Source organism: Arvicola amphibius, chromosome 6 (genome assembly GCF_903992535.2).
Source record: "Arvicola amphibius chromosome 6, mArvAmp1.2, whole genome shotgun sequence".
Taxonomy (NCBI): Eukaryota; Metazoa; Chordata; class Mammalia; order Rodentia; family Cricetidae; genus Arvicola; species Arvicola amphibius.
In genome coordinates, this window is record NC_052052.2 from 148012566 (window position 1) to 148036343 (window position 23778).

The 23778-nt window shown below is 46.7% G+C and overlaps 1 protein-coding gene across 1 annotated transcript in view; it reads right to left on the bottom strand.

Annotated features, from left to right (window-relative positions):
• Positions 1-21186, bottom strand: part of Shc3 (SHC adaptor protein 3) — a 122958-nt gene extending 101772 nt beyond the window's left edge. The window contains exon 1 of the mRNA XM_038334321.1: positions 20710-21186. Coding sequence (XP_038190249.1) covers positions 20710-21186 — 477 coding nt within the window. The remainder of the gene's footprint in view (positions 1-20709) is intronic.
• Positions 21187-23778: the final 2592 nt, after the last annotated feature.

The window sequence follows — 23778 nt, forward strand, 5'->3', positions numbered from 1 at the left end:
TGATTAAGCATGTTAACAATCTCGTGGGTTTGTCTGCTTTTTGATGAAATAACTTGAATGCTTTTGTTCATTTCCTGACTAGACTTTTTTTCTCTTATTATTCTTTTTCTGCTTATTTCTTATTACTTGTTATTTGACAGCTTATGACTTCAAAGTTGTCTTCCTAGCCACATAACAGGTCCCTGAAGAACATGTCTTTAATTTGATACAATCCAATTTATTACATTTTTCTCTTATACAGTGTACATTGGTATCAAGTCAAAGGATTCTATGGCTGACCCGAATCTCAAATATATCCTCTTTGTTGTGAATTATTATTTTAACGAGGCAAAGATGTGTTACATTTGTTTCTGCTGCCTTTGCTAACAATGTAAAGATGTGTTACATTTGTTTCTGCTGCATTTGTTTAATTATGCAAAGATAGGTGGCATTTGTTTCACCTTGCCTGCCTGAGGCACCTGATTGGTCTAATAAAAAGCTAAACAGCCAATAGCTAGGCTAGAGAGGGATAGGCAGGGCTCGTCAGCAGAGAGAATAAGTAGGAGAAATCTAGGCTTGAGAGAGAAGGAGAGAATGAGGAAGAAAGAGAAGGACACACCTGGGACCAGAAGCCAGGAAGCTGCCAGCTGCCAGATAGACATCAGGAAAGTAAGATATACAGAAAGAAAGAAAAGTAAAAAGCCTGAGGCAAAATGTTGATAAAAAGAAATAGATTAAAATAAGGGCTAAGATAAGGCTGAGCATTCGTAACTAATAATAAGTCTCTGTGTAATGATTTGGGAACTGATTGGTGGCCCAAAAGAAAATCTGTTAACACCTCTTTTTTTCTGTTTTATAATTTACATTTCTACTCAAGTCTATGGTTTATTTTGAGCTATTTTTTGTGTAGTCAGGAGGTTCAGGTCAAAACTTATAGTTTTAGTTACAGATGTTCAATTGCTCCTGGGACACTCATTGATGATGCTCCCCCTCATTCTTTTTTTTTAATATTTATTTATTATGTATACAATATTCTCTCTGTGTGTATGCCTGCAGGCCAGAAGAGGGCACCAGACCCCATTTCAGATGTTTGTGAGCCACCATGTGGTTGTGGGAATTGAACTCAGAACCTTTGGAAGAGCAGGCAATGCTCTTAACCTCTGAGCCATCTCTCCAGCCCCTCCCCTTCATTCTTTGAACGGCTTTGATGTCTTTATAAAAAAAATGGAGGTTCCTTCAATGTCTGATTGTTCTGTATTTCCCGTCCTTGCCTTACCACACAAACTAGCTTTAGTTTTTCAAGTTTTAAATTATGTTTTTTGTACATGCACCCATGCACATACACAAGCTTCATGTTACAAATGTGTCAGTCAGAGAACAGTTACCATGTGGGGTGCATGGATTGAACTCAGGACGTCAGACTTGGTGGCAAGCACCTTTACTCACTGAGCCATATTTCCTGCCCTCTAGCTTTAGAATAAGTCATAGTATCCAGCAAAGTTACTCTTCCCACTTTGTTTTTTCATTTTAAAGATATCTTAGGTATTTGGGAATCTGTGGCTTCTGTATATATTTTATCATATATAAGCTGTGTCTATTCGAGGCTTTATGGGAGTTTTGATGTGATTGCATTAAAACTACTGCCTAATTCAAAAAGAATTTAAGAGTTACTATTTTAAGTCTTATTCTTGGAACATGATGGGCATCTTCGCTTACCTGAATCTTTTTTTATGTATTTTATTAAATTTTTAAAAATATTTATCTTATTTTTAATCATGTGGGAGAGGGGTATGAATGACATGAATGCAGGCGCCCACTGAAGCCAGAAGAGAATTTGGATTCCTTGGAACTGGAGTGAGAGACAGTTATGAGCTGCCCAATGTTAGTTGTAAGAACTGAGCTCAGGTCCTCTGCAAGAGCAGCAAATGCTCTTAGCCACTTCTCTGTCTCCCCAACCCCTATATTGTGTCTCAGTCTTACGTGTTTATTTGGGTCTTCTTTTATTTATTACATCAACATTTTAAAATATTTTACTCATGTTGTGGCGGGTTCATACCTAGAGATTTTATTTCCCTGGTGGAATTGCAATAGGTATGTGATAATTTCAGTTTTTATATGTTGCTTTTAGTTTTTAGAAGTTAGATTCGCTTTTGTGTACATTTGTTTTGTCCTATAACCTAGCTGAACTAACTTATTTATTCTAATAATTTTCTACAGAGTCTCTAGAATTTTCTACTAGATGATTGTATTATTTATATCTTAATGTTCAGCCTCTCTCTGCTTCCTGACTGTAGATGCATTGTGACCAGCCAGCCTCCTGTTCCTGCCCCCATGCCTTCCCTGCCTCCCCTACCCCTCGTGAAATGTATTTCCTCAAACTGTGAGCCAAAGATCATCCTTCTCCCTTTAAGCTGCTTCTCTTGGGGGTGTTTGGTCACAACAAAGAGAAAAGTAACTGATGGGAGGCCTTTCCTGATAATCCCAGCTCTCCACTGACCTCTTACCAACACATTTTATAGCATTTTTTTCTTGTTATAACTGAGGTGCTTACCTTATCCAAAAGGAACATATGTCTAAGAACTATACCACTGTGGTCTGTTTGCAGTATGGGGTGCACTTAGAGCTCATATAAGAATCACAGATGACAGGCAACACGAGGCTCCTGTCTTCCCTCGCTAGCAGCTGGCACCTGCTTGCCTGGGCATTTTTTGTTGTTGCTGTTTGTCTGAGAATTTAAAAGTTATAGGCAGTCTGCTACATAACTGAGCCCAAAGACCAGAAAAGCAAGAAATTTTCAACCCCAAGGTGGATGGGGAGTTAGGAGAGTTGGGCTACTGAAAATATTATACTTCCCTGAAGAACTGAGCAAGTGAGACATCCAGGAGGCAGGGCAGTGAACGCGGGAATATAAAGACAACAGCCTTGAACCAAATGGAGCACACCAGCCATCTCTGCCTGTTCTCTGGGTTGATGCCCAACTTGGCAAATTCGTGAAGTCAACTGCCCTGCTTTCACTACTCTGACTCTCCAGCACTTTCGATATAAAGCGAAGATAATTGGTTCCTGCAATTAGCCCCTTAGGAAGTCACCCTGTGCCAGCTTTACCACCTACCACATTCTCCACAGGACCCAAAGCATAACCGAGCCATCAAAAATAAAAAGATACTTGTTGATCCATTCACTGCCCTCCCCTTTTCCTTTTCGTGAACCTGTGTGTTTTAATCAGAGGTGGGTGCACACAGAAGGGTTAGAGGATTTAGCTTTCTGTTTGGGAAACATTCTGTCTGTGCAACATTTTCACTTAATAATGGTCTCATGAGGCTCTCCTTAAAGCTCTCCTTACACTGAAGCCCTCCTGTGGCTCGCTGCAAGAAAGAAGGGGAATGGAATTCATGGGTGATGGCGTAAATCACAAACAATCCCACACCAGTTTAGAATTATGATTAATAGAATGGTTATTTATTTAAAGGGGAAAAACTTACAGATCACCATCCCAGACAACAGCCCTCTGCGCAACCAGGAAGGGAGCCTAGTAGTCAGAAGCAGAGCCCGAAGCCAGAGAGCGAGCGGAGGGAAGTGGCCGCATTTTTAAAAAGAGAGACCACGCCCCAATGGGCTGGTATCTCAGCGGCTATTGGCTGAAGGAGCAGAAGGAGCTCCCGCAACACATGGGTGTGCTCATATGCTTCACATCTATATGAAGCCCTATGAAGGCGTGGGGCAGACTGTGACATGCATGTCTTCCAGCTCAAAGAGGGAACACGGGTGGAGACCAAATAGAGCCAAGTTCTAAGTGTGCTCTTTGGAATTACCTTCATAATTGTGTGGTGTTTGTGCCATGTGTGTGAGTGTAGTCTGTGTGTGTGTGTCTGTCTGTCTGTCTGTGTGATACACACACAATGGGTGTGGAGATGACTGTATCTGTGTCATGAGGACCAGAGGATGATGTCAGATATCCTCCTGTTTGTCTTTGCCTTATGGCTTTGAGACAAGGTCCCTCACTGAACCTATAGTTAGGTAATCGGCCAACAAAATCCAGCGATCTTTCTGTCTCTGTCCCCAGCAGCATTAGGGCTATAGGTGCCCATGGCCATGCTCAGCTTTTTATGCGAGTTCTAGGTTTCAAACACAGATCCTCATGCTTGAACAACTGCTCTTGGCCACTGAACCATCTCCCCAACCCTCGGAGTTACTTCTTTCTTTACTTTATTTTTTAAAGATTTTAGTAGTTGTGTGGATGTGTGTGTAGGGAGGGTTGTCTGCATTGTCTCTGTATGTATGTATATGTATATACATGTAAGTATGAATGTCCATGGAGGCTAGAAAGGGGTATTATATCCCCTGGAGGTGAAATTACCAAGTTATAAGCCACCCAACGTTGGGTGTTGGCAACGGAACTCAGGACCTCATATGCACTGTGAACCAGAGCAGTCTCTCTAGCCCCTGGCATTGCCTTCCTAATGCCCTTCTCCATCAACCTCTCAAACAATTGCTTTTGCCCTCTCTCTCACACACACACACTACTGCAACCTCTGTCACTCTGTCCTTTCATGTTAGCTGCCCTTTGCCTGTGAGAGGCATGGGAGACGATGGATGTTGCAGTTTGTGTATGGATCGTCCCCTCTGAAACTCAGATCAGGTGTTCTTTGGTGATGGCCCTGTTGAGAGACATGGTGGGCCAAGGGACAGAGCACTCTGGAATGGAGCAGAACCAGCCAACAATAAGGAGAACATCCTCACTGCCGCAGGGCTGCTGTGATGTCGAGAGACTGCATTCCTCTGGAGGATGATGGCATTGCGTTTTGCTTCTTTTGAGCATGCCCGTTTACCCTGCGGCTTCCATCCATCCCAGCTTGGTCTCTCAAGTCTCCAGACTATGAGCAAAGATAAACTTTCATTTGTAAATTACCCAGTCTCAGCTGTTCAAAACAGAGACAATGGCACCTGGATGACCCCTTTCCCACAATCCATGGCTTCCTGCATCCCTTACCTAGCCAAGGTAGCTAGGACAAACACCCCAGACTACAACCTGGTGTCTTAAACAGCAAATGTGTTTCTCGTGGCTACAGAGGCTGGTATCCCAGGGTAACGTGTCGGGGGAGCCAATATCTGGTGCAGAAATGACTGTGATGGTCAAGGAACTCTCTGGTGTCCTTTCAGGAAGACACCAGTGCCATTTACACACTCAGGATCTAATTACCTCTGAAAGCCCCTGCCTCCTTCTGTCGTTGTCCTAAGATTTCTACATAGAAATTTTAGAGAACACAAGCACATAACTCTAGCACATCACGTAAGCCATGGCCTCATATCATGCACGGAACAGTCCTCTCTAGATGACCATTTCCTTACAAGTGGTCATTGTTTAATCCACTGGGGATTCTCGGGGACCCTGGACTAAGCACTGGGTACAGTCCCCGTATGGTCTGAAATGGCAGGTGCAAGGATAAAGACTTAGAGCTGTAGACACCCAGACAATGAGCGCCAGCTGCTGGCACGAGGGGCCAGGGAGAGCGCTCGTTAATTTGAGCAGAGTCTCGGAAGCTTTAAGGGCATTCTCTCAAGTTGAGATGAGACGGAGTGGAGGCCCTCAGAAGGGAGCAGTCTGAGATCAGCCCAGAGAGACCAAGGGAAAGGAGGTTGTTCTGTGTAGATGGGGTTCAGGGAGGCAGGGGATAGGAGGTAGGGCTCAGGCTAAACTGAGCCAAACTGAAATTTTTGTTCTCATATAAGGAATTTTAATTGAATTCTGTAACCAAGGGGAAAATAAAGAGCTTTTGTTTTAATTAGGGCAATGAGAAGATAGGCAGGAGTTTCAGAAAGATGGATGATGTGTCGCATTAGCTGAAAGTGATTTTTAAAACTTGTGCTTTACCTTTTATTAGATGCTGAGGGGGAAGGCACGGGTGAAACTCAAGAACCATTCCAGATCGTGTTTGTCAACAGACAACTAGGGAAATCCCCGCACTTGTGAAAGTGGCCTCTTGCATTGGAACACAGCCAGATTCGTGGTGTAGGCTGGGGCACAGTTGTGGCCCCCATCTGATCACCACAGCCAAAACCCCCACAGTGGTGAGAACAGGAAAGAACGTGCCACACACATGGGCAAAATGCTTCTGAGGGCTAGGCAGGGGTGGGGAGATGACTCCGCAGGTAAAGTGCCTGCCACACAAGCTTGAGGACCTGAGTTCATGCCTCAGAGGTGCCTACCTGGAACCCCAACACTCAGGTAGCGGAGCAGGAAGATCATAGAGCTTGCCGGACAGTCTACTTAGCCAAACTACAGTGAGAGAAAGGTACCAAAAGTCAGCTTCTCTGGCCTTCATATGTGTCTGCACAGGCGGCAAGTGCACACACACACACACACACACACACACACGAGAGAGAGAGAGAGAGAGAGAGAGAGAGAGAGAGAGAGAGAGAGAGAGAGAGAGAGAGAGAATATCAGATCAGTCAGGCAGGGCAGGGAAACTTGGACTTTTTGCTCTGTGGATCTGGCTGCTATGCACACTGGGAAACAGTCACACTTTCCTTTAATGAGGATAATGGCTCCCAGAGCAATTGTTAGCCACGCCCAGGAGTGTTTGCAATAACCAAGGCATGATGAGCACATGAATCAGGATGAAAGCAAAGGACAGGAAGAACATTTGAAGCATCGTTAGGCAGAAATAACAACCGTGTGCCTGAACAGATGTTGTGAGCTTGGGGCAGGAAGTATTTGGGGATGACTCGGAAGTTTCTGATTTGGAAGTGGGGTTATCGTTGGCACACTGACAAAGAATAGAACTGGAGCGAAAGGCTGTCGTTCAGTTTGAAACACTGCTGCTCTTAAGAAGCCCATTAGATAGCAGATGGCATGCTGCTCCCACAGCGCCCAACACACACCGAGGCTGCACCTCCACCTTTAGCCTATGGTCCAAGTTGCCCTAGCTTTCTTGAGGATGGGGTGGGGTGCATATACACATGTGTGCACATGCTTGTGGAGGCCAGAGGTCAGTCTCAATGTTATTCCTCAAGAGCTGTCCATCTTATTTTTTTAGACAAGTGTTTTCATTGTCCAAGGTCTCTTACTGACTTGGAACACAAGTGGACTAGCCTGGCCCGACAACGAGTCGAGTCCCAGGGGAATCTCTCTCTCTCTCTCTCTCTCTCTCTCTCTCTCTCTCTCTCTCTCTCTCTCTCTCTCTCTCTCTCTCTCCAGCTCTGCCATCACAAGAGCACACTGCCACAAGCAGCCTTTTCTGTGCATGTTGGAGATTCAACTTAGGTCCTTAGACTTGCACAGCAAATACTTTACCACCACATCCATCCCCCGGTCCTCCCCAGCTACCTCTCCACCTGCCTCTTCTTTCATTCCCACCTTTCAATCAGTTCTCCACGCACAGGATGGAATCGACTTTCGGTCTCCAGTGGTTTTGTGCTACACTTACCGAGGCCTAGAGAGTTCCAGGCCTGGCTCAGCCCCATCAGCCCATCATTCCCCTACATGCCACAGCCAGGAGACCGTGCTCTGATTCTGTCTCCTTCCTTGTATTGCACATGCACTCTTTCTTCTACTCCCCTCTCTTCCTCCTCTTCCCTCTCCACTCCCCCATGTACCGGCTCCTATGCGCACATACCCCATCATCTTCTAGATTGTTTCTACAACATCCCTCAGAAGAACCATTCCTTTTTTTTTTAAGGCAGAGTTTCTCTGTGTAACGGCCATGGTTGTCCTGGAACTTGCTTTGTAAACCAGGCTGGCTTCGAACTCAAAGAGATCTGCCAGCCTCTGCCTCCTAAGTGCTGGGATTAAAGGTGTGCACCGCCGCCACCCGACAGGAAAGCCCTCCTTGATCTCAGCATTTCCGGGGCCAGTATAGGCCCCTGGCATTTCATTTCCTCTCTCCACTTGATATGACAGAACAGAGAGCAACTCTAATTCATCAGCTTATACCTAACTCCTAGCACTGCCTCCCCACAGAGCGGGAGCTGTTTAAGTATCCACTGAAGTGAAAAACTAATTTATACATTGACAGAGCAACACAGTGATGGGTAGAAAGAGAAAACTGATAAAGGAAAACTACAACCCCAAAAATGAAACAGAAGGAAGCCGACCACTGCACATGGATGTGAACAAGAGAAGAGGTGGGGGTGAGGGACCCAGGAGGTGGATCAGCACAAGGACTCCTGCTCTACAAGCCTGAGGACCTGAGTTCAAATCCCCAGCACCCACACAAAAAGCCAGGTATGGGTGCCTATGCCTATAACATCAGCATTGAAAGGGGCAGAGACAAGTGAATCCCAAGAACTCACAGTGAGCCTAGCTCAAAGGGCAAACTTCCAGTCCAGTGAGAAACCCTGTCTCAGGGCCATAGAGAGTAATGAAGAAGACATCTGCTCTCCTGCCCAGGAGTGTGCACGCTCACATCCCGATGCACTGGGATGACTGAGCTTGGTTATCAACTTGACCAGATCTGGACTCCACTAAGGGATAAGCTGTTGGACACTCTCGTGAGAAATTTTCTTGATAAGGTTGTTTGAAGTGGGAAGAGTCTCCATAAATGGGGTCACACCCTGGTGGCAGTCAGATAGAAAGGTGCAGAAGGAAGCTTTGCTTCTCGTCTACCTGCCAGTTCAGCTACCCTGCTCATGAGCTACCTTGCCTCTGCTGCCACCACCGCTGCTGCCACCACCGCTGCTGCCACTGACGCTGCCGCTTTCCTTCACCCATATCAGAACCCAGCAACCCTCCAGGAATGTTCCAGGACTTCAGTGCCAGATAAGGACTACTAAAGCACCCAGCATCATGGACTGAACAGCTACCATGTTCTCAGCCTTTCCAGAATGAAAATAGCCATTACTGGACTACTTGGACAACACCGTATAAGCTGATCCTTAAAATGTTCTTTTAATATATTTTATTTTAAGAATCCTTAATACATGCATGCACCACATACATACAACACACAATACAAACATACTCAAGTCCATACATTCATATACACTCACATATGCCACACATAATACACACAACCACACACAACATACAAGCATACACAAGCCCATACACACATACACACATGCACACCACACAGAATACAAACATACACAAGCACACACATGCATACACACACATACAATACATTAATTAACACAAAGCACAATAGAGCATATACAAGCACATACATGCATACACACATACAATACACACAACACACAATACAAGCATACACAAGCACACACAAACAATACACACAACACACAATACAAGCATACACAAGCACACACATACAATACACACAACACACAATACAAGCACACACAAACACACACATGTATACACACATAGACCATACACAACACAACAAATAATACAAACATACACAAGCATATACATGAATACACACACATAGACTACACACAACACACAGTACAAGCATACACAAAGCACACCACACACACATACACAGGAATGGGAAAAATACAAATAATAACGGTGGCTTAAAGGGAGAAAGGGCTTAAAGGGACTAGAGGAAGGACAGGGTGTTTAGAACAGACTGACAGAGGAAACCAGCACATCTGTATGGTGACATGAAAAGCAAAAGCGATTGATAGTGGACACCCATCATTTCCCGGCCACTGCAGTGCATCCTCCTGCACCTCGGGGTGAACCTATCATGGCTGACTCTTCCCATCTCTCCACACAGCTGCTCACGCAACAGAAACAGAAGTCAACCATGGCAGCTTTGTTCTTCTTACTAGCAAACCTGTCTCCAGACTCCTAACCAGAGACAGCAGGAGGATGATCAGGACAGCAAAGGGTTCGGTGATCTACAAAGGGACATCAGAATTCTCCCAGATGGGCCAGTTCCACAGGAGGGATTCAGGCCTAGTACCATAAATCTGACTGTGATGGCTCTTCTTTCCAACTGGCTAACATCCGGAATGAGCTACAACCCAAGCTACTGTGCACACCTGTGAGGGATTTTTGCTGATTGGATCATCTGAGGTGGGAAGACCTACTTTAAATCTGGGCCACAGCCTATATAAGGGACATGGAAGAAGGAAGAGCTTGCTCTTTGACTCCTTGCCCCAGCTCTCACTGGCAAGTCCATTCATTCACTGCCACTAGAGCCTACTTCTTCAAGATTCTGGTGCATACTGAAGACCAGCTGAGACATCCAGCCTCGTGGACTGAACAACTATTTGGTACTTGGACTTTTCATTGTTGGATTAGCTAGACCACAGCCTGTAAGATTCTCTAATAAATCCATAGATAGTTAGGTGGATGGATGGATAGATAGATAGATAGATAGATAGATAGATAGATAGATAGATAGATAGATGATAGTCATTTATCAGTTCTATTTCTCTAAAGAATCCTATCTACTAATACTCTGGTCAAAAGTTCATGGTTCGGGAGGCTCTAGGCTCCAGAGGGAACCTACCCCTACTGTTTTGTTATTTACGTTTATACTTGTAGAACAGTGCCACTCTCAACCTTGGCCAGAGAAACTTCTTTTTACACGGGGCAACAGTTGATACAGAGACTCATAACTAGTTAAGGTTTGGAGAATAAATGACTATCAAGTTCTTGGACCTGAGTGGGACATTTGTCTCGCTCCACCCAAGGTCCCTGGAAATGTTACAGAAGAAAGGGAAGAAATCTTTGTAAATGCCAGAAGATGGGAAGCAGTGTTGTGAACGCTGTCCTCCGGACGTGGTCATGGTAGTCACAACCCACAGCAGCTCTGCTGCTCTGCACCCGAATGCATCCACATCCCGGTGTGAATGGGGGAGGGCTGTGTGGCTCCGGCCCTCCCCGAGGGACACCTGGCAGTTTGCCTCGCTGGGAAATGGTAGTCATTTTCTTCACTTCTCTTACACTGCCCTGGCTCCAGCAGCTCACCCGCATCCGTAAGGAAAACAATCCTCCCACCTGAGTTAATATGTCACTGTGCAAAAAAAGGTTACACTCATTACAGGAGGTGTGACTTCCGATGAAAAGAACCACAGCTTGGTTCTTCAGAGAGAGCCGCCAGCACCTTCTCGTACAGAGGAGTCCTTAACCACAGCAGTCCTTCCACCTCTGAGACCCGTGAGGACCCAAATCCCCTGGCCTTAGGAGAGGGTGGAGAGGGCAGAGCAGGCAATGGGCCACCAACTTCCCTCCTACGGATGGGCATAGACAGTGGGAGGTAGGTAGACATTTCAGCATCCAGGACCCTGGCCCCCCTCTGACTAGTCCCACTTTCTGCTAGTGCTTACTATCTGTTGTTTAATTTGGTTAAAGTCAAATAAGAACACCCATCAAAACCCATATTGAACATTCCATAAGAGCACATCATGTGTGCGTGCATGTGTGTGTGCACGCACACGCACGCGCGTATGTGCATGCATGTGTAAGTGTGCTTATGTGTTTGCAGGAACATGGTAGGGAGTTGTATGAAGACCAGAGCTCGGGTGTTCTTCCTCAGGCACCATCCAGCCCTGTTTCTGGTGTTGTTTGTTTGTTTGTTTTAGGTCAGGTCTTCCACTGGCTGGGAAATCACTGAAAAGTCTAGGCAGTCTGGCCAGCAAGCCTCAGGGATCCCTCTATCTCTGCCTCCCTTGCACTGGAGATTACTAGCACATGCCCCCATGCTTGGCTTTTTTAGTGAATTCTGGGTCAAATTCGGGTCTCTGTGCTTATCAGGAGAGATACTTTAGCAACTGAGTCATCTCCAGAGTGCCACTAGCGCGAATCTTAAAATGCAACTTCATCTATAAAGTATCGTTCTTATGACTATTTGAAATTCGAGGGAAAGGCCATAGTATTTCCATTTTAGTGGTCACACACCTTGGCAGAGAAACATTCCTCTTTCCTGGGTGCCTAGGGCAACCCTGTCCCTCTGACACATGTGATGTCATGTATCCTGCTGCTACACTTGCTACTCCTTGTGTGGCGATGCCAGGAGGGACATGCAGGCTGCTCCAGGTGTCAATAGCCATCTGAACCTTGACACATTCAGGAACTGAGGACCCAGGCCTCTGGTTCTGTAAAGACCTTAGAACAGTGGACTGGGGAGACAACACTTGATAAAGTGTTGGCCATGCGAGCATGAGGAATGAAGACCCGAGGCCAATACCCCAGATCCACATAAAGAGTGGGTACAGGAGAATGTACCTGTAATTCTATCATTGTGGGGGTGGACTCAGGAGAACCTAGGGCTTTCCTGAAGAATTGGCAAGCTCCAGGTTCATTGAGAAATCCTGTCTCAAAAACTAAAGTGGAGAGCAATTGAAGAAAATATCTGACATTAACTTCTGGCCTCCATGCGTATGTGCAAACATGCACATACACACTCACGCACGTACACACACACACACACACACACCACACCTATTCACAGTTTCCTTTGCATGTTAGCCAGTTTCCCCTTACTATGACAGAACACCTAAGCGAATCTACTGAAAAGAAAGATGTCACTCACAGTCTCGGCAGCTTTTCCATTCATGGTCACTCAGTCCTATCACTGCGAATCTACCGTGAGGCAGCAAACACATCAGAGTTATTCTGATATTTAACGTATTTTCTTTAATAGGAGCCTTCTATTTGGGATAGTGGCAGTAGGAATATTTAATGTTTGCAAAGTAAAAGGCGATAGTATTAAAGTTATCCTCAGTAGGTACCTCTAGACTGTTAAGCAACTGCAGGCTCTGTGCCAATGGAGTTCCTCAGAATGACCCCAGCAGAGTGTGGCTGACGTGAGGCCAGGTGTGGCTGACGTGAGGCCAGATGTGGCTGACGTGAGGCCAGGTGAAGGCCAAGCTACAGAGACTGTGCAAACCTGGGGCAGAATAAACTTCACACCTGGAATGAGGACCAGGATACTGCTCAGATGGTAAAGTGCTTGCTCACAAGCACAAAGACCAGAAGTTGATTCCAGCACACACAGTAAAATAAAAACCATGTAAGGCAGCATATACCTGTAATCTCTGGGACTGGGGAGACAGACACAGGTGGATGTGGGGCTCACTGGCCAGCTGGTCTAGTGGTGTTAATGATCTCCAGGTTCAGGGAGAGACCCTATCTCAGAAACTAAAGTGGAGAGCAACCGAGGAAGACATCCATATCTCTCTCTCTCTCTGTCTCTCTCTCTGTCTCTCTCTCTCTCTCTCTCTCTCTCTCTCTCTCTCTCTCTCTCTCTCTCTCTCTCTCACACACACACACACACACACACACACACACACAAAAAAAAATTTTTGAATGGATTCTTTGCTTCTTTTCTACCACCTTAACAGGAAGAAGAGAACATAGACTCTGTAGTGTAGGTTTCCTCTTTGGAACAAGAACACACTTCAGAAGAGACCTTTGTGTGACTTCACATCTGAAGCCTCAGCACAAGAACAATGAGTTATCTAAATTTTTTTTCCTCAAAACATCTTGGCTTTGAGTGGTTTCCATTGTATTCACGTGGCTACCAGGTGATCAGAAACCCAGAAGCTCTCATGGATACTGCAGGGCCCCTTCTCAAGCTAGCTCTTTGAAATGCTTCTTCTGAAGGTTTGGGGTGTGGGGGCAGTTTCTCATAAGATCTGCAAGTCACAGCTAGAAACCCAGACCTCAGTACCTATGGCACCCCACCCCAGAGTAGCATATTACATCCCTACGCCTGGAATCCTGGGAACAACGTACCGATGAATCTGATAAGCGTACTGATGAATCTGACAAGCTGCTGCTTTCAACACAGCAAGTTCTGAATATTGATCCCTTGAAGAGGCACCAGCTCGGAACCAGGAAGATGTGAGCTTCCAGAGAACAGCAGCAGCCGTCTTCTGTGGGTGGGCAGGAGGGTCAAGAAGCCCCCAGACGCCCCTAGTAAGCATGAAGATACGCTATGCAGAAAGTCAGATTTCAGTCCTTGAAACATTGCTTGCAGTCAAGTGATCCAAAGGAGATCCTTAGTCCCCCCACTCTGGCTTGATTAGCACCATTCATAATTATTCCAAAACTCAGAAGAAAATGTGAACACAGGTAGATGTACCTAACAGGGGTCTTTGTTGGTGTTGTGGCTTTGGTGGGAAGAAGGTGATAAGAAATCAAAGTAGAACAAAATGAGTTGTTTTCTGCCACTATAGGAAAGCAATAATTATAACCTGGAACCAGTAATTACCAGAATCACATGGGAAGTCATGTGCATTCACCACACATGTACAAATGCCAAACATATTAACAAACAGTCATATTTCATGGTCAGCATCTATCCTTAGAGTACAGCCATACACACTCCAGGGTAATTATCTATCCTATAGTACAGCCATACATACTCCAGGGTCATTGTCTACCCTAGAGTACAGTCACACACTCCAGGGTCATTATCTACCCTAGAGTACAATCTCTCTCTCTCTCTCTCTCTCTCTCTCTCTCTCTCTCTCTCTCTCTCTCTCCCTCTCCCTCTCCCTCTCCCTCTCCCTCTCCCTCTCCCTTTCTCTCTTTCACACACACACACATACACACACGCACACACAGCATTCAGTCTTGAGTAGAGTAACAAACATTCATTCTAGTACACAGTTACACACACCCCATGGTCAACATCCATTTAGTGCACACACACACACACACACACACACACACACACACACACACACTGTGGGCAACATCCTCCCACTCTGTAGTCCTGTTTTCAGTGTCTCCTACCTGACCAGTATTCTTTATCGAGCACATGTCAAAGGTTTTATGTGGTAATACGTTTTATCCTCCTCTTCAGATAGTATGTACACCCGGCCATTTCATTATGAATTAAATGATTCCACATTTTCCTTATCCACTTTTCATGAGTGTGCTGGCTCCTCCTTTCCCCTCTCATCCCTACCATACTTCTTCATCCACGCTGGCACTGGTGTCTGCTCTGGCACAGCAGTCCAGCCCTCTTCCTCCCAGGCCAGTGCCCTTCTGAAGGTACAGTGCCTGTCACAGATCCATCTTTCCAATTAGGCTAGCTAGCGGAGCCAGAACCCTCCCAGTCATGACGTCAACATTTCTACCAGTCCAGCCTCCTGGCTTTAAAGACCACCAATGATATAACTTCCAAAAGCAGGCACGGTAATATCCAGAGAGATGAACTACCATGCAAGCCCATACCAAGCAGTCCTGCCTCTCACCAGCTAGCCTCAGACTCTGATGCACTATAACCCAAGCCAAGGCCACAGTTCAGCACAGCTTGTGAGACTACCCATCTTCCCTGTCACCAGGGCTTTGCTTAAAGGGTATTTAACATAGAACCTTTCAAAATGAGGCATCTGAGTAAAGGTAAAACCCGGTGCAGGGGACTGCCTTGTACAAGACAAAGTCTTGCTGATAGCTTATTGTTCAGGGTGACTTTGTTCTTAAGCCTGAATACAAATGAAACATATGAGGTCATTGGGCATTTCTAGAAATGAGATGTTTGCTACTTTCTAACGAGAATGAAAATAGCACCAATTTAAATACCATTGGTTGCTCAGCTATGGGTTGCAGAGGCAGAAAGGGGTTTGTATGTGTGTGAGAATATGATACAAGGGGGTAGGGGTATGTATGTATGTGAAGTCTGCAAGTAGGGATATGAATTTGAGTATATGATGTGTGATGTGTTGGACTGTGCAGTGTATTTGTGTATGTATGGAGGGTGTCATGTGTCTGTGTGTGTGTGTGTGGTATATAGCATGTGTGTATCTATGCAGGATGAGGGTTATATGTTTGTGACATGTGCTGTATGTATGATTAAGATGTGGAATTTGTGCATATGCAGTGTGTGTATATGATATGTGCTATGTGTGTATGTGTGCAATGTGCAGCATGTATATATCTATGCAGTGGGAGGGGCATGGCATAGTGATGTGAGATATGAGTCTGCATGTAGTGCATGACATGTGTGTATATTTATATGGTGTGTGTGGTGTGTGAGATGTGTATTTATGTATGTGGTGTATATATGTGTGTAGTGAAGTATGTGTGTATTTCTCTGCAATGTGTGTGTGAGAGAGTATTATGGAACATGGTGTGTGTGATGTGTACTTGTGGCATGTATGTATAGCTCTGCAGTGTATGAGAGAATGGAGATATGTGGACATAAAGTGGTATGTGTGTGGTATGTGGCATCTGTGTCTATCTGTGCATTGTGTATGTAAGATATACAGATGTTTTATATATGATATGTGGTGTGTATGTGTGTATGTGGTAATTGGTTATAATAATGTGCGAGTTTGTAATTATATGGGGCGTGGGGTTATACTCTGTATGTGTGGTGTGGTGTGTATGAGTATGTGTGGTATGAGTATATATCTATGTAGTGTGTGTATGTATGTGTGGGGGGGGATGTAGAGTATATATGTATGTGATATGTGTGGTGTATGGCATGTGGATATATCTTTGCAGTGGGGTGTTAGCTATGGATATGTGGCAGGGTGTGTTCAGTTTACACATCGACACCTACATCACATGAGAGAGGACACATTTTCCAGATGAAATTAAGAACTTAACCAGTAATGCCATGAGAATTTCTAAAGATATTGTTCAAATGTTTTAGGCAATGTTTTCGTGCAAGCTATACATTACAAGGTTATTAAGAGACTTTAAGAGAAAACAACTTTTAAAGTTCAACCCATCTAGAACTAAAACAAAATTCGATTGATTCCACTGCCTAAGGCATCATGGACACACTTAAACGGACTTGCAGTGACTGTTTGCTATGAACTTCAGTCACAGTTACTAAAAAGGAGCTGGAAGAAAGGAAGTCTTTATAGATGAGTCCAATCAAAATTTAAGAACAAATTTCGGGATAAAATTAGTTTATAAAAATATCCATAATGATAAATAGAAGATTAATGAATAAAGCAGATGGCTCACACACCCCAGATGTCATCAGATTCATTAATCAGAGAAATAGAATTGTTTTAAAAGAGTTTATAAAAAAATAAAAAAACAAGCCCTTTTTCCAGAAGAAAACCAGTCCCAAATACCAGGGAATGACTCCTCCTTCTCGGTCGGTAAAACCTCCTCTAGTCCTGGAGATTCCATGGTAGAACTCTAGCTGAGCATGTGTTGGGCCCTGGGTTCAATGTCCAATACTGGGGGAAGAAATTTCCAGGCAGCTCATCATCTTCATTCCAGTAAAGGGGTAATACTCACAGACTGAAATACGGCTATCAGCAGGACCTATGAATAGCTTAAGTGCCAGCTCCCTGAGTGGCAATCACAGTATGCCCAGCTCTGCACAGGAGCCTTAAGCTTTAGTTCACCAGTTGGATTGTATTATTTTGGCCGTTGGCACTTGGGCCTGCCCTAAATGTGTTCACTGCTCAGCACATCAGCCCCTCTTGGCCTTTTAAAGTCTACATTCTAAACATCCCTTCTTGTGAGGACCACACTGGAGTCGCAGACTGGCCTGGCCCACAGTCTCACACCCAAGGACTGTAGTCTCAGCCTCTGCCAAGCAGTTCCAAAACCGGACCTGAGACCTGCTTGTCTTCAGAGGTTCTTCAGGGCCAGGCTCAGACTGACTTTCCTTCCTAAAGTCTCCTTAGAACCAGGGAGGAGAAGGAGGAGCAAGCAGCCTGAACGATCCACAGGGCAGTCATACCACACGCAGGTGAGCCTCTGCTGAGCAACCCTCCTTCATCCCCAGCATGTTACAGACCGTCACATCCAAACAGAAAGCAAACTTTAGACAGACGTGTAATGACACTGTTCATGGTTCTTTGCTGTTAGGATGTTCTGCTCTGTCTATCTGGGATGTGGTTTCTTGTTCTTTCTCTTTTATGTTACCACAATTGGAACAAATGCCTGGGCTACTTCGAGGGCTACAGTGTTGGCAGTGAAGCCTGGCTCACGCTAGCCTAAACCTGAGCCCTCCTGAGTACATAAGCACTTGCCCTTGTTTAACAGCAGGCTGGGGCTGTGACTAAGTTGACAGAGTGCTTACCTAGGGTGCTGGAAGCCCCAAGTTTGATCCCCAACCCCAGGGGATCTCCATGAACCAGGCAGGGCTATGTACACCTGTAACTTCCATGCAGAATTAGAGGTAGTAGGATCAGAAGTTCACGGTCATCATTGACTATATAGTAAGTTCAAATCTAGCTTGGAATACTAAGACCCTGTCTCAAGAAAGGAAAAAAAACTTTTTTTAAAAAAAATGGAGGGTAAACTAACAGCAGGCAGGGATAGTTGAAAATACAGGTTAAATGTGCTGTTAGCTTGGAATTCCGCTGGTCGAGAACTTTCTCAGTTTCATTTTTCCATCCTTCACTGGAAATGTCAGCAACTGCTGAAGAAATGCTTTGATGTTGCGTCAACAGCCAACACCCATCAGGCTGCGGTATCTACAGTACCCCTGTCCTGTGGCCGAAGTATCTGAGTCTTACCACTGCTGTGTACAGCATCCCGTGACCACCTACCCTTAGGTACCTCTTGCAGAAAACCTGTGATGTTGCCGTGTAGGAATCGTCCAGAAAGCTGGAAAGCATCTGGAACTGCCTTTAACTTGGAAAGCAGAATTTTATCAAATGGAATTAAGCAGTTTTGCAAACTACAAACCTTCAGATTTTAGAACTGAGTTCCTGTTATAAAATGCAGGCTTTTGAAGGCATCAGAAGAATCCTTCACTCCTCAGTAACACTAAATTAAGAGATTTTCAGTTTTTCAAGAAAACAAGTCATTTTAAAATTCAGCATGGCAATGTGGGGAATCTGCTTGCATGTGCCAACAGAGGGTCATCCGATCAGTTGAAGGCGACATGCACACAGAACTGCACTTTCCCTTTAATGTCTATGTTTCTTGCTGTATGATCTTAGACTTCTTCAGGGATGCGGGGACCACCTCTGGGCTTATGTTCACATGACACCACTGTTCACAGACACTAAACAACAGGGACAATAGAGGACAGTACAGGTCACTAATGACTGGTACCATGCACCTCCACGTGCCTGCTCCCTTAGGGACACAGGTAGCCTCAGAGTAGGCCCATCAGCTTTCCGACCTTCAATGCACTGCAGCTGGCTCTGAGATAACTCAAAACTGTTCCCACAGAAAGAATCTAGGCTAAACCACTATCTTCCTATGTCCCTCATTTGGCCCATACCTTAGGGAAAGTGGTTTTTCTACCTAAAATGCCATTTTAATTTGTCTGGCTGAATATCCAAATTCCAGATTCGATGACCTGCTTCTTGGGAACGGATACAGCTGACGTCAAGCAAAGTGGTTCTTTCAAAGCATGAGTTTGAGAATTGCCCCTCATTTTGGAAACAGCCTCTGTGTTCTGCCTAGAACACACCAACAGCTTTGCCCAGCTCCATGTGCCTGTTTTAAATGCTTCACAAACAGAAGCATAAGATGCAATTATGAAGCTAACAGAGATAACGAATATGTTCTAGTCATGGTTTAGCCTCCAGGTAGTCATGGTTTGGCTTCTGTTTGGTTTCTGGCTCTTTGGACCCTGGACATATCATTTAAATAAGCAATAGTCATCCCTTTAAAGATTAAACAACCAAATGTGTCCCTTTTGCTAAAACATGATGCTAAATATGATCTGCATTCAGTAGCCGAGAGGGCAAATTCAAGTGCAGGCTGGGCAGGGGGGGGGGGGAGGGGGGTGTTCTGGTGGCCACATTCTCCTTATGTGTTCTATACAGTCAAAGATAGCACACATTCCTTTGGGGATTTGGTTCCAACCTGCCAAGATACTGCATATTTACCTGAAGATGCGCCCTGTGGGTTTTTTTTTTTTTAATTGGATCTGTGACTAGTGCTTACAGACCAGACTGTTCTACAGGTCTGTCAACGCAGGTGGCAGGTGGGGGAGAGCTTCTGTCTCCTCAGAAAAGCCAGCCTGAGGTAAGCTCTCTCCTGGCCCTCACCTGGGAGAAGCAGGGCATGGCTGCTTCAGCTGGTCAGACTGGAGGAAATAGGTTGGTAGATTACCTGAGCTGTACTGAGTACCTTAAACACCGTGGGATGTTTGTGAACTGCAGGAATTCTACCTGTTACATTGTGAATTTTTGAAAGACGATTAACATTATTTGTGTTGCAAGAAAAACTCCTTTCCAGCCTAGGGGAGCAAGAGCCCCAGCCTCATCCCCTCTTAGCTCATTTGAAGGAAAGACTACTATTACCCAACAGATAGTCCCAACTACTCCTTGAACCAAAACAGTTCAGGGCCGAGGAGTATCTTTCCAGGTAAGACACGAGAACCCATCTTACAGGAGGCAAGGCTGCCTCTGCCCTGACCGCCAGAAGTTGGGCATTCTTGCTCTGGAGGGAAAATATGGCCCACTCCGCCGCCACGGAAGGACACGGAAGTTGTGGCATTGGGGTACATACATCCCTCATCCGGGCTTGTGGGAGGAGGCTGCCACGTCTGACTAGTGTACTTCTGGTAGGCCAGACCATGATCTCAGGATAGACACCTAGAGCAAGAGGGGACATTGGCAGGACTCCTGGTGAAGTCAGGTGGCAGGAGTATGTCTCAACACCAGTGCTCTGGGGAAAGCAGGCCCCATGCGAGGTGACCAGACAGTTCAACCTTTACCCCATGTACCAGCAAAAGGCACATTTGTAGTTCACTCCTTGCCCTGTCGAGCAAGAGGATGGCTAAGGAGGGCGCATTTCCTCACATCCAACCGTCGTCTGTGTTCCCCGCACCTTGGGGCTTCAGAGGACATTTGTCCCCAGGCGTCCCGACTCCCCCATGCACCCTGGCCCAGGACCTTCGCCCAGCTGTGTGGGTTACCCACCTTGACCACATAGGTGACTCCCGGCCCCAACACCTGGTCGCTGGCGTGAGGAGCGCCCCTCGGGGGCCTGGGCAGCGGCTCGTCGCCGGCCCGGCTCTTCCTGGTGGCGCTCATGCTGGCGGCCTGGGCGCGAGCCCCGGGGGTCGCGCTGCCACCGTCCGGGGCCGCCAGGCTGGGCGCGCTGCAGCTGCCCGAAAGCCGCGCGCCCGCCCGCTCCCGGGCAGCGGACGACAGGCCGCGCAGGCCGGAGCTGGAGAGTTTCAGGTGGGACACCTTGTGGAGCAGGTGGCCCAGGCTGCCGGGCCCATCGTCCGGCGCCTTGCGCAGCGCCTCGCCTGACACCTGGTAGGGGGTCGCCGCGGGCGCCGCCGCCGAGACCTTGCCGCCGCTGCCGCTCACCGACAGATTGTGGAGAAGGTCATCGACCGATGTCACCGAGTCATTCCTGAAGCGGTTGTACTTGGTGCGTGGAAGCATGCCCCTCCGTGAGCTCGCCGCATCCGCCCGGGCGCTGCTGGTGCCGGCCCCGGCGCGGGCTGCCGCGCATAGCACACGAGCCGCGGGCCCCGGAGCGGGACAAGGAGCTGGGGTCCCAGGACAGCCTTTCTGGAGAGGGACAGCCGAGGCCGACGACCAAGCCCTCACACCGTTACAAGGCAGCAGAACAGCCGACACGCAGCGCGGGCCCGGGAGACCACGGGTTGGGGTGGAACGCTTGCCTTGCAAAAGTCATAGTTGCCGCTGATGGAGCGCCCAGCTGCACGGGGCTGCTCCCAGCAAAAGCGTGACTCACTCTGAGGAGACCCTTCTCAACAAAGGCTCGGTGAGCTCCGCAAACCACTTCCTGTAGCAAAAAAGACAGAGAGGGAGAGAAGAAAACGACATCCACCCGCTGACAGCAACTACAGCCAATCAGTTCTCAAATTTCCTTTTTCTACCTTCGCAGATATTTCCTTCCAATCTTTGCTTTTTCACCTACCCCTGCCCCATCCTGCATTTGTGCCAAAGGTAAATCCAGTTCCTTTAAATGATCTCTTGAACTTTCCAAAACCCATTATTCCATGCTAGGGTTCGTTCTTCCCCTGCCAAGCTCATGAGGATGAGCCCCAGAAGTGTCTGACAGCGAGCGATGCGTTAAAATGTGACGAAGGCTTTTTAAGAAGTCTTCAGGCAAATCCTGATGAATCCTGATTTGGGAAGCAGCAACAATTTTTCAACACAAAAGAAAGGAAAAGAGGGGACCCTTCACCATCAGGTGAAAATGTAAAAAAAAAAAAAAAAGGCTTCTGTTTCCTGTGGTTTGCTTTTCTTGTTCACATCCACAGAGCAGCCATGAGTGTGTCTGCTGGCGAATGTCTGTGGCGATGCAATTCCTCAGACAACACACGAAAAAAAAAAAACCAAATCTGCACATGAACTTCTCAGTACAGCTCAGGGGGTCTTGCCTGATCATTTACAGCACCAGCAGCCTTTCTCAGTCGGGATTAAGTTGAAAATCTACTTCCAAAAAAGAATGGTGCTTCTCTGATGAGCGGCAACAGGCTCCAGAAATCCATGCCAAGAAAGAAAAAGGGAAAAAGAGGGTTGAGCTTTGAGCTTTATTCCAACTGAATGTGTCTATGCCCTGGAAAGCACGCCTTAGTTACACCACCAATCCGTGTCAACGTCCCATTCAGCTGCTGCTTTGCAGCCCTGCAGTCAGGCAGAAAAAAAAAAAAAATGTGGCTGCTCTAACTGCCCATCAAATCCACAGGAAGAACGGCCTCATCCTTGGGAGTCAGGCTCAGGCTTGCAATGACACACACAGGCCTTCTTCCTAGCGTTTAGGAGAGCAGGACATCGACAGCCTCCCCGAAGGTCTGTCCAAGATTCTGAGACCCACTGACCCCTTCCTCGGTGGACTTGCCAGGTGGCCTCATGACGTTAAGATAGATAAACCTGCATCACAGGGAAGTCAACCGCTGTCAAAGTTTCCCGGGTAACTTCTGTGCCAGCGAATGCTTTTGCCTTCTAGCACACTAGCAGGTCACCCTGAGTCTTCTCACGCCCAGGCTGATCTCAGGTGGCTGCGAGGTTCCCGGCTTTCTGGGAGCCCCGGATACGGAGCTTAGGAGCGTCACCCATGGCGGGCGCACGGGTGAGGCCGGCTCCAGAGGACGAAGGAGCCTTGAGCAGCCAGGCCCGCCCTGTCGCAGCAAACGCGTCCCCACCGCTCTCCAACCCGCGCCGCAGCCCTAGCCAGCAGCCACCCCGCATCTTCTTTTTTCCCTTCCCCTAGCTTGCATAGCAACAGCAGATTGCGCACCCCACGGACGATTCGATGGTGATTAGAGTCCCCCTCCAATCTGAAGCAAGTCAGCCCCACCATTCCCAAACCGTGGTCTTCATTAGAAGCAGACAAAAAACGACAGAATGTGAATGAGATGCTGTTTGTGTGAATGAAAGGGCCAGCGAGCGAGCCAGCGTTTCTGTTGGAATGGAGCGGGGCCTTGCAGCCGGTGCCAGGCAATCCCCTGGGCTCAGGCGGCCTCAGCCAATGAGCGGCTGCCTCGATGACTCATTCAACAAAGGCTCGCTCAATAGTGAAGATTCCATTTCAATCAAGGGCGGGATCTTTATCCAACAGCAATGTGGGAAAAAAAAAGAGCAAGAAAAAAAATACCACCACCCAGATTGATCACAAAAATGCCGGGAGGAAGAGAAGAGACAAGCCTGTGTAGAGAGAGGGGAGAAAATTAGCGTTATAAGGATGTTGGGAGACCAGTCGGGTCAGGTCCCGGTGAAGCAGGACCACTCTCTTGGAGGTGAGCTGTACCCAAACTTTCATTCACTGGTTCTTGTACATCATGGAGCAGCCATGAATGTAGCAGCTTTTATTATGAATGCACACAGAAGGCACAGTCAAAGGCTAGCCTCTTCCCCCTGAAGTCTTTCCTAATAAAGAAATCAAACATCTATGCAAGCTAAGCCTCCAGAGAGGTGGAGGGGGATCCCAAAGCTGCATCATTAACCCTTTAGCCAACAGGAGACATTCAATTCTATTATGAGGCCAACGGAGGAAATGAGTGA